This window comes from Mytilus trossulus, chromosome 1 (genome assembly GCF_036588685.1).
Source record: "Mytilus trossulus isolate FHL-02 chromosome 1, PNRI_Mtr1.1.1.hap1, whole genome shotgun sequence".
NCBI classification, from domain to species: domain Eukaryota; kingdom Metazoa; phylum Mollusca; class Bivalvia; order Mytilida; family Mytilidae; genus Mytilus; species Mytilus trossulus.
In genome coordinates, this window is record NC_086373.1 from 76,901,551 (window position 1) to 76,914,359 (window position 12,809).

The 12,809-nt window shown below is 31.3% G+C and overlaps 1 protein-coding gene across 1 annotated transcript; it reads left to right on the top strand.

The window, feature by feature from the left end:
• The first annotated feature begins 525 nt into the window (after nt 1-525).
• Nucleotides 526-1,593, top strand: LOC134710166 (M-phase inducer phosphatase-like). Its single transcript, XM_063570387.1, has one exon. The coding sequence runs from the start codon at nt 601-603 to the stop codon at nt 1,591-1,593; it is 993 nt and encodes a 330-aa protein (XP_063426457.1). The 5' UTR covers nt 526-600.
• Nucleotides 1,594-12,809: the final 11,216 nt, after the last annotated feature.

Genomic DNA, 12,809 nt, shown 5'->3' on the forward strand with positions numbered 1-12,809 from the left:
TTCAGAAAATGTGACAAGTCATGTATCTCTCAATACTAGTTTATATTCCCGAGGTGGCAATCGAAGATATGGCTCCTATCTCTATGTTTCAACGTTGATCATTTCTGTATCACATGTCCTTTCTTAACAACTGTCCCGTGCTGATTTAATTTAGTTGTAAAGTTATGTTTATTGTATTGTGCATGAATGTCTGGTACTGATAAAACATAATTATAGTTAAAATTTAAAAAAAAAATAAAAAAAATTCAAGACAAATTACATTATAAATAAATAAATAATGTCAGTATCATAAATATATTCTTCTCGAATTTCACTAAACAATAAAATTTAATATATTTTATTCATAATAAATAAGAAAACTATCTAATTTAACATCCTGTTTGGAGTTTATAATTAGGTGAATTAATCTCACTGAATTAAACAACAGATTTTTCGGTATCTAATTAACTATTTTGACAGTCAATTATTACATGGTATTCATTACCCGCGAAAAGTTGACGAATCAATCAAGTTTGAAAAGGTAAAGTGACAAAGCAATCATTGTCCACGCTGTATCGTAATGGCTCAAGGTAAACATTAATAGATAATTTGAGTAATGAGATGAGCAGGACTCCTTCATCAGAGAGAAAATTACTTAATGCCAGTCAAAGTTTTGGGTATATATTCTTGCATGCTTGCAATGTGCATCATAAACTTTACCAGCCTATTCCAATATTGACAAAAATGATTTCCCGACGACTATTCCAGAACTCTGATGATGTGGACATAATGCAATCAGCAATTGTTACCCTGAATTTTGATTCAACACCAGAGAAAGAAAGCAGAAGTATACTGTCATTCATCACACCAAGTACCAAGAGAAATATATTTCCTCAGCCGGATAAAGATATCAGTGATTGTTTGGATGCTCAAGTTAATACCACACTGAAGATTTCAGCCAAACGAAAGCTGGACAACGATAACGTTTCTGTACCAAAGCGACGCAAACACAATGTCGATGTGAAAACAGTTGTAAATACTCTCACAGAAAACGATAATTTGATTGCAGATGGCAGTAGAACATACAGTTTACCAACAGTACAGGGAAAGCATCAAGATTTAAAGAGCATCTCACCACAGACTCTCGCGGACGTTGCTGAAGGTCATTATGATGACACCATAGATAGTTTCCGGATAATCGACTGTAGGTACCCATACGAATTTGATGGTGGTCATGTCAGAGGGGCGGAAAACATGTATTTACACGAGACCATTTTAACGCTGCTACAGAAACCAACAACAGAAAAACAAGTTCTAATCTTTCACTGTGAGTTTTCATCAGAACGAGGTCCAAAAATGTTAAGATTCCTTAGAAGTAAAGACAGGGAACTAAACAAAGAAAACTACCCTGCATTGAACTTTCCAGAAATTTATCTTCTTGATTGTGGATACAAGGCTTTTTTCGGCGAAATTCCTGAACTCTGTGACCCGGTCAGTTACCGACCAATGCTTCATTCTGACCATTCAACAGATTTACGCCACTTTCGAGCAAAATCTAAATCATGGACAGCAGGAGAAAAAAGACGATATGCAAGAAAATCAATGCGATTCTAAAACAAAACTTTTAGTCAAATATCTAGTGCTACAATTATTATGTGATAAAATACAAGTGCTTAAATTTTATAATCTATTTATTCAATTGTTTATTGATATAATGTTATTTGTGGTTTATCTATTATTATTTATGACAGTCATATTAAAGCTTATAAAAACTAGCTTGTTTCATGTTTTATTCAACCGTGTATAGCCAGTCTGCAATTCTGCAATAACCTATTCGGGGATATCTTAAACAATTAAAAGAGGTCCACTCGTAGTTATCTGCGACACATATGTATAATTGGTCAACCAAATCGTAATTGTATTGGTTTAGTCTTTTCATGAGAGGATTTTTTTACCATAAAGATTCCTCCATGCTTCAACATTGACCCTTGTAATGATATTTTATCTATCAACTAGAAATCATGATGGGGAAACACAAGCGCCTGGAATTTCGTATCAAGGACTTTAACAGTATATAAAAATCCTTTGCATATGCAGTTGTTTTTTGAAATGTGAACTTAGTAATGGAAAGTTTATATCTGCACAATAAACTTTCTTATCGGAATAATTAAATTTTAGATTCAACCCCAATTTCCAATTTCAAGATGTCAAGCTTTTGGAGCAAACTGAACGGTTTCAGTGGTTACCTATTACGGGGCGCCGAATGGGACTCTTGTGGTTTTGTACTCAAAATTCAATTTTGTACGGACAAAAGTGACTTTTGTTAAACAAAAATGAGTTCAGTTTAACAAAATTTGTATCATACTACAAATTTGAAATTTTGTCATACAAAATTATCTATCAGCGGACAAAAGTCACTTTTGTCATGACAAAACTCATTTTTGTTACAAAGACTTGACTTTTGTTACCTAATTTGAAAATTGAGCGACAAAAGTCAATTTTGTATTTAAATTAGTTTAGTTTGGTTTCTGTGAACTAATTTGCATACAAAATCGACTTTTGTTACACAAAATTGACTTTTGTAACACAAAAATTACTTTTGTTACACAAAATTGACTTTTGTTACACAAAATTGACTTTTGTTACACAAAATTGACTTTTGTTACACAAAATTGACTTTTGTTACACAAAATTGACTTTTGTGAGACAAAATTGACAAAATTGACTTTTGTCTCAACAAAATAGACAAAATTGAATTTTGTCTCAACAAAATTGACAAAATTGAATTTTGTCTCAACAAAATTAACAAAATTGAATTTTGTCTCAACAAAATTGACAAAATTGAATTTTGTCTCAACAAAATTGATTTTTGTCTCACGAAAGTCAATTTTGTCTCACGAAAGTCAATTTTGTCTCACGAAAGTCAATTTTGTCTCATAAAAGTCAATTTTGTTGTTACAAAATTGAATTTTGTCATCACAAAAATGAATTTTGTCGTCACAAAATTGACTTTTGTCTCAACAAAATTGACAAAATTGACAAAATTGACTTTTGTCTCAACAAAATTAACAAAATTGACTTTTGTCTCAACAAAAATGAAAAAATTGAATTTTGTCTCAACAAAAATGACAAAATTGAATTTTGTCTCACAAAAGTCAATTTTGTCTCACAAAAGTCAATTTTGTCTCTCAAAAGTTAGTTTTGTTTCACAAAAGTCAATTTTGTCTCACAAAATTGAATCTTACCGTACACAATTGACTTTTGTGATTTAATTTCCATATCAGGTAACAAAAGTCAATTTTGTATGCAAATATGTTTATATTTGCATACCTTTAAGACAAAATTGACTTTTGTCATGACAAATATGAATTTTGTCTACAAAAATGAATTTTGTCATGACAAAAATGAATTTTGTCTACACAAATGAATTTTGTCATCACAAAATTGAAGTTCTCACAAAACAAGTCTGTAGCACATAGTTTTGTAAGACAAAAATGATTTTGTTATGACAGAATTGAATTTTGTACAAAACCTCAAGAGTCCCATTCGGCGCCCCGTACCTATAGGCTGCTTATAATGGGGAAGATCGATTGATTGATTGGATGTCCAGCCGCAAATACATGTTGTTCAGGACGGTAATATGTAAATAAGATATTCATGTATCCTTGATAATAATGACTCAAGGCTGGAGAAATTACAACACATACCAACTTTAGTCAGAATTCGGTTTGATCCAGCAGTAAACTACCCCATGACCTCCAGCAGTGGGGTAAATGCGGTCAACAAATACGTCAAATTCTTATCTTGATTTAATTTCATTCTTCATTTAAAGCCGCTACATTTGGATGAAGTCTGCCTTTTTAAATAAATGAATAAGTCGACCACAGACGGAGAACCTTTGGTTCGCAAGGAATGCCAGCTGTGAGTTGAAAAGAAAGTCCGCCAAACAGATATGTTGATCATGAATCTTTCAAGCATCTTGTTCTTTTGTCGACAATAAAATCGTGTACCAACAAAGGTTTTTGTGAAATATTTATATAAAACATATAATTTGAGTTATTCATCGAATAAAACTGCTTAAAACTACTTATCAAGGGGTTCGGTTCATACATTGTATCGGTTTATCTGCTCATTTTTTCTTATCTGATTTTACTAAAACTGACATCATTATACTGAACATTAAAACTCGATTAACCTATAAGAGCATCATATACTGAAAACTAATCTATCTATTGTTGGGATTATATCTCGCTGGACCTCTCAAGGCAATTTCCGGGCTATTTATGTCGCAGGATTGCTGTCTCATTTGCATATAACATATTATAATCCATGTGTACTATTATTTATGTGTAAATTATATGAAATTCAAGACAATTAACTTGGACTGAGAGGTGACTTAGACGAGTTTCTACCATGATCTACCATATCTATTATCATTAATATATCACAATTTATAAATTGACATTATCACAAGTATGATAGACCTTTTTCAGAGAATGCTAAAGCAGAAACATGTCTCTACTTACAGAAACCTCATCACACATTTTATTGTCATATCACAGAGTATGTAATATTGTCATAATCACAAATATAACTGACCTATTACATAATGTAATAGTGACCTCATCATAAAATCACAGAGTCAACTAATACTATACTATAGAGTATGTCTTTTGTGACCTCATCACACATTTCATTTATCTATCAAATAGTATATTTGAATGACTTTGTTACACATTTCGTTGGCCTATCAAAGAGTATGTTTTAATGACTTTGTCACACACTTCATTGACCTATTAAAGAATTTTTTTAGTGACCTTGTAACACATTTCCTTCATTGACCTATCTAAGAGTATGTTTGAATGACTTTGTCACACATCTCATTGACCTACCAAAGAGTATGTTTTAGTGACCTTGTAACACATTTCATTGACCTATAAAAGAGTATGTTTAAGTGACCTTGTAACACATTTCAATGACCTATCAGAGAGTATGTTTAAATGACCTTGTAACACATTTCATTGACCTATCAAAATGTATGTTTAAATAACATTGTAACACATTTTCATTGAACTATCAAAGACTTTAAGAGTATGTTTGAACGACCTTGTAACACGTTTTTTTGACCTATCAAAAAATATGTTTGAATGACCTTGTACCACATTTCATTGACCTATCAAAGAGTATGTTTGAATGACCTTGTACCACATTTCATTGACCTATCAAAGAGTATGTTTGAATGACCTTGTACCACATTTCATTGACCTATCAAAGAGTATGTTTTAGTGATCTGATCACAAATAGCATTGACCTATCAAAAGAGTATGTTTGAATGACCTCGTAACACATTTCAATGACCTAACAAAGGGAATGTTTAAGTGAGCTTGTCACAAATTTCATTGACCTATCAAAGAGTATGTTTTAATGACCTTGTAACACATTGCATTGACCTGTCAAAGAGTATGTTTGAATGACCTTGTAACACATTTCATTGACCTATCAAAAAGTATGTTTGAATGACCTTGTACCACATTTCATTGACCTATCAAAGTGTATGTTTGAATAACCTTGTAAAACATTTTTATTGACCTATCAAAGAGTATGTTTGAATGACCTTGTAACACATTTTAATGACCTATCAAAGAATATGTTTGAATGACCGTGTACCACATTTCATTGACCTATCAAAGAGTATGCTTGAATGACCTTGTACCACATTTCATTGACCTATCAAAGAGTATGTTTGAATGCCCTTGTAACACATTTCATTGACCTATCAAAGAGTATGTTTGAATGACCTTGTAACACATTTTAATGACCTATCAAAGAGTATGTTTGAACGACCTTGTAACACGTTTTTTTGACCTATCAAAAAATATGTTTGAATGACCTTGTACCACATTTCATTGACCTATCAAAGAGTATGTTTGAATGACCTTGTACCACATTTCATTGACCTATCAAAGTGTATGTTTGAATAACCTTGTAAAACATTTTCATTGACCTATCAAAGAGTATGTTTGAATGACCTTGTGACACATTTTATTGACCTATCAAAGAATATATTTGAATGACCCTGTACCACATTTCATTGACCTATCAAAGAGTATGCTTGAATGACCTTGTACCACATTTTCATTGACCTATCAAAGTGTATGTTTGAATGACCTTGTACCACATTTCATTGACCTGTCAAAGAGTATGTTTGAATGACCTTGTACCACATTTCATTGACCTATCAAAGAGTATGTTTTAGTGATCTGATCACAAATAGCATTGACCTATCAAAAGAGTATGTTTGAATGACCTCGTAACACATTTCAATGACCTAACAAAGGGAATGTTTAAGTGAGCTTGTCACAAATTTCATTGACCTATCAAAGAGTATGTTTTAATGACCTTGTAACACATTGCATTGACCTGTCAAAGAGTATGTTTGAATGACCTTGTACCACATTTTATTGACCTATCAAAGAATATGTTTGAATGACTTTGTGACACATTTTATTGACCTATCAAAGAATATATTTGAATGACCCTGTACCACATTTCATTGACCTATCAAAGAGTATGCTTGAATGACCTTGTAACACATTTCATTGACCTATCAAAGAGTATGTTTGAATGACCTTGTAAAACATTTTCATTGACCTATCAAAGAGTATGTTTGAATGACTTTGTGACACATTTTATTGACCTATCAAAGAATATATTTGAATGACCCTGTACCACATTTCATTGACCTATCAAAGAGTATGCTTGAATGACCTTGTAACACATTTCATTGACCTATCAAAGAGTATGTTTGAATAACCTTGTAAAACATTTTCATTGACCTATCAAAGAGTATGTTTGAATGACCCTGTAACACATTTCATTGACCTATCAAAGAGTATGTTTGAATGACCCTGTAACACATTTCATTGACCTATCAAAGAGTATGCTTGAATGCCCTTGTAACACATTTCATTGACCTATCAAAGAGTATGTTTGAATGACTTTGTGACACATTTTATTGACCTATCAAAGAGTATGCTTGAATGACCTTGTAACACATTTCATTGACCTATCAAAGAGTATGCTTGAATGACATTGTAACACATTTCATTGACCTATCAAAGAGTATGTTTGAATGACCTTGTAAAACATTTTCATTGACCTATCAAAGAGTATGTTTGAATGACTTTGTGACACATTTTATTGACCTATCAAAGAATATATTTGAATGACCCTGTACCACATTTCATTGACCTATCAAAGAGTATGCTTGAATGACCTTGTAACACATTTCATTGACCTATCAAAGTGTATGTTTGAATAACCTTGTAAAACATTTTCATTGACCTATCAAAGAGTATGTTTGAATGACTTTGTGACACATTTTATTGACCTATCAAAGAATATATTTGAATGACCCTGTACCACATTTCATTGACCTATCAAAGAGTATGCTTGAATGACCTTGTAACACATTTCATTGACCTATCAAAGAGTATGCTTGAATGACCTTGTACCACATTTTCATTGACCTATCAAAGTGTATGTTTGAATGCCCTTGTAAAACATTTCATTGACCTATCAAAGAGTATGTTTGAATGACCTTGTAACACATTTCATTGACCTATCAAAGAGTATGCTTGAATGACCTTGTACCACATTTTCATTGACCTATCAAAGTGTATGTTTGAATGCCCTTGTAAAACATTTCATTGACCTATCAAAGAGTATGTTTGAATGACCTTGTAACACATTTTATTGACCTATCAAAGAATATATTTGAATGACCCTGTACCACATTTCATTGACCTATCAAAGAGTATGCTTGAATGACCTTGTAACACATTTCATTGACCTATCAAAGAGTATGCTTGAATGACCTTGTAACACATTTCATTGACCTATCAAAGAGTATGCTTGAATGACCTTGTAACACATTTCATTGACCTATCAAAGAGTATGTTTGAATGACCTTGTACCACATTTTCATTGACCTATCAAAGTGTATGTTTGAATGCCCTTGTAAAACATTTTCATTGACCTATCAAAGAGTATGTTTGAATGACTTTGTGACACATTTTATTGACCTATCAAAGAATATATTTGAATGACCCTGTACCACATTTCATTGACCTATCAAAGAGTATGCTTGAATGACCTTGTAACACATTTCATTGACCTATCAAAGAGTATGTTTGAATAACCTTGTAAAACATTTTCATTGACCTATCAAAGAGTATGTTTGAATGACCTTGTACCACATTTCATTGACCTGTCAAAGAGTATGTTTGAATAACCTTGTAACACATTTCATTGACCTATCAAAGTGTATGTTTGAATAACCTTGTAACACAATATTTGAATGACCCTGTACCACATTTCATTGACCTATCAAAGAGTATGCTTGAATGACCTTGTAACACATTTCATTGACCTATCAAAGAGTATGCTTGAATGACCTTGTAACACATTTCATTGACCTATCAAAGAGTATGTTTGAATGACCTTGTACCACATTTCATTGACCTATCAAAGAGTATGTTTGAATGACCTTGTACCACATTTCATTGACCTATCAAAATGTATGTTTGAATGACCTTGTACCACATTTCATTGACCTGTCAAAGAGTATGTTTGAATGACCCTGTACCACATTTCATTGACCTATCAAAGAGTATGTTTTAGTGATCTGATCACAAATACCATTGACCTAATAAAAGAGTATGTTTGAATGACCTAAAGTGTAAACAAACTCAGAAAAGTTGTTAATTTCTATGTCATTTTGGTCTATTTTGGAGAGTTGTCTCATTGGCAATCATACCACATCTTCTTTTATATTATCATCATAGATACCAGGATTAAACAAACCAGATCAAAGCCAGTTTATTTCTTTCTTAGCTTGCAATTTTTTCCAGTCTCCTTGTAGATGATGTGTAACACATTTCAATGACCTATCACAGAGTATGTTTTAGTGAGCTTGTCACAAATTTCATTGACCTATCTAAGAGTATGTTTGAATGACCTTGCCACAAATTTTATTGATCTATCAAAGAGTATGTTTGAATGACCGTGCCACAAATTTTATTGATCTATCAAAGAGTATGTTTGAATGACCTTGCCACAAATTGTATTGATCTATCAAAGAGTATGTTTGAATGACCTTGTAACACATTTCATTGACCTATCAAAGAGTATGTTTGAATGACCTTGTAACACATTTCATTGACCTATCAAAAAGTATGTTTTAGTAAGCTTGTCCAAAATTTCATTGACCTATCACACATAATATTAAAGTGACTGCATCAGAAGGTTAATTGACCTATCACAGAGTTCAATATAGTTCACCAAAATGGATTTAAGTTCCTCCTTATTTATGTAGCAAAAGACTACACATACAACGTACTAAATTACTTGTTTTAAATAAACCACAATCTTGATGAAGTAGACAAAATAGCTGACTATGCAGTATGGGCATTGCTCATTGTTGAAGGCTGTAGGGTGACCTACATGTATACTTGTAAATTTCTGTGTCATTTTGGTCTCTTGTGGAGAGTTGTGTCATTGGCAATCATAGCACATTTTTTTTTTCATAAAACTTCATTTTAAAAATGTCTGGCAACATTTCTGGCTGTATAAGAAGTCTAAAAGGATTTCATTCTTTTACTTTTTAAGTTTCTATTGCAGACAATCATTTACAATTAGACATATAAGCACTTTCAAAGCAATGTAACATTACAAATTTCAATAAACATAACAAAGTATTTAAATAATCATTTTCAAAGTAAAATAAGCTATAGTACATAATCTTAAGATATATACAGAAATACTTTTCGTGCATTTCTTTCTTACTGGTAAGTAATATAACTATTATAACAAATTTGATGAACAGTTACCAGTAAAAACATGGCATTCCTTTTTTTAACGGTTTTATTCATGTCAGCATGCTTGCAGGTATTCTATTATAGTAAATGCATTTTTTGCAAAAATTAATACAAACAAAACTGTCCTTAAAAAAAAAAGCTTATCTTAACAAACATTATATCCAATCAATTAAGTGCTTATTTCTATGAAAATTAAACTACAAATTAACTCGGAAACAACTAAAATATTTACAGTGAACAAAAATTGCGACAGTACACCAACAAAGATTGCATCATTACATTAACCATGAAAAAAAGTATTTTTCTTTCATCTTGAAAAATATTCTAAAGTGAAACATTTTAAGAAAGGATCTTATTTTTGCAAGAATTTTCACAATTGAGATGAAAATGTTGACATATACCATCATGTTTATTTGAAATTTTAGGTTGATTGGGATCAATTACAAGAAAAACTGTAACATAAATCTATAAGATAAGAGGTATGGCTGTAGAAATTACAGAATTGAATTCCAAGGATATAATCCACTTTTTAGAATGTTACATTATCAAGATGCGAGTCCAGTAGATGATGAGAACACAACAGATACAATTTTAGTCTCCAACTTTGTCTTGTTTGTGAAGGAAGACTAAAAATGACAAATCTTGAACAAAAAAGGAATTAAACAATTTACAAGAAATAAAGAATATTCAAGGATATTTGCAGAAAACAGGTTATCTATATATACTTAAGTCCATATCTACACAACACTTAATATATGTATAAACTTGTAAATATAAACAGAACATAAAATAACAGTAATAGCACCAAAACCAAATTCCAGTTATTAAAGCTTTTGTGGATATTCTTTTATAAAGATAAGCTATTAAATACTAAACATGACTTTTTCTTATAAAAAAGCAGTTTTAAATCATACATGTACATAGATGATAACATTTTTACATAAGTCTCTTCAGAATACATACAGATATAGACAACAAACTTTACAGTAAACTGTTAACCACATAGGAAGGGAGATAACTGCATAACAATTATTTTCCTATTAAAGTACAATACTGTTGTGAGGGTGAAACTTTTAAACAGTATTACATATAAAAAACTTTCTTATCATTGATAAAATGTTACAGGGTCAATTAACTAATGCACAAAAATCATCATCTAAAGTAATGGTAATCCTGAAGTTTGACCAGAGCGGGCCCCCTATTAGAGGTTTCCAGATTTGCTACCGTACCAACCGTAGTACGAAGTGGGAGCCGTCATTTAACTTTTGAAAATTATTGATGCATACGCTTTATATCAACACATGTTTTAGGAATCATATGCAGAACAGTTTTGAGAATTTTTAGCTGTAATTTGGGACTAATTTCATGTGGTTTCTTCTTGTATTCGTAGGAAACAATAGTGTGTGCACTCGATTATGCTTTCAACCAACCGTTGCAAGTAACCGTTGGTACGAAAGGTTTATAATTAAGAGTTATTTCCCCGTGAAACTACATAGATACAAAGAAGCTAAATTACAAAACAAATTTAAAACTTTATAAATTTGGTTTGTAATAACTTTATGTATCATTGTAAAATGTTAAAGTTTTGTATTTATTTTGGTAAGTTTTTAGAAAACATGATCAAATAAAATGAATTTGAACAAAATAAATTGACCTTAATAACAAAAGAAAAATGACAAAACTAATATAAAACCAAATCGTTTCTCAGTCTGTCCGCGTGTGATTTAAAACCCTTGTCGATGATACAAAAAAGTCCAGGGAGACATACTATATAAAAATTAATACTCTGTTACAAAAATCCGAAGGTGTCAAAACGTCTGATTTCTAATTATTGTATTGATTATGTATGTCATTATACTTTTAAACAACATTGCCTTGTGATAATTTTGTGTTATATGTATTATATCTGTTGTATATATATGTTGAAGAATTAAAATAAAGATTAAAAAAAAAATCAGACGTCAGGAAAAAAATACAAGGTTGTTTACATCTTCAATTTGAACAATTATGCATAGAGATATGGCTGATATCGTATTTACTTGACATCTTTCCTTTTCGGACAATAATCTTCACCGTCGGGCTTAAAGTTTTTCTTCATAAAAAAACCCTCATAAAATCAATATGCTCTATAAATTTTAGAAACATGCCCTTTTTATTAACACAACTGCTCATATATCTTTTTCGCAGTAAGCCGAGAGAGAAAACTCAGAAAAACTGGAGTTAACTATTTTAAGTAGTATCGTATTCATGATACTAGTCAAATAACCCTGAACAAACTACATTGGAACATTTACAAACCGATGAAAATGATCCTTAATTTAGAGTCCATAAATCAGTTGTAAATGGTGCAAAAGACATTATATAGCAACATAGTATTTTCCGTGCAACATTACGAAGAGTTAGAAAGACATATTCATATTGCATTAGACTTAGTGTAAATATAGTGTCAAATTATTGCCGTTATCAGTGAACAAAATACGCTGTGTTGTATGAAGTTTTTTTTGGCAAATGAATGCTGTACGACAAAAGGATTAATGGATGGATGTTGGTTTAACATTACCCCTCGTAGATTATATTATACTACTCCCAGACACGTGCAATACACAATTTTACTCGCGACAATATTTACAAATATTAATGTAATAACAATATCTAGTGAAATAATAATAATAAGCGAACACGATGAGGTAACATCGTGACGATAAATTAATATCTCGACTCAAAAAATGGTTTTCGTTAGTGTCATAAAATTTATATTTATTCTGTAAGTAATTAATGATCATTAATGTAATCAACAATTTTTCTTAAAAGTTCAGTGACAAAATATAAGGACAGAGATAGATCGATGGTTTTACAATGTGTGTTGCGTTTTATGAAAAAATGTTGCTCCAATGATCGAAAAGATAGCTTAATCAATAAACAAATATTTTAATGAGAAATCAACACAATTTT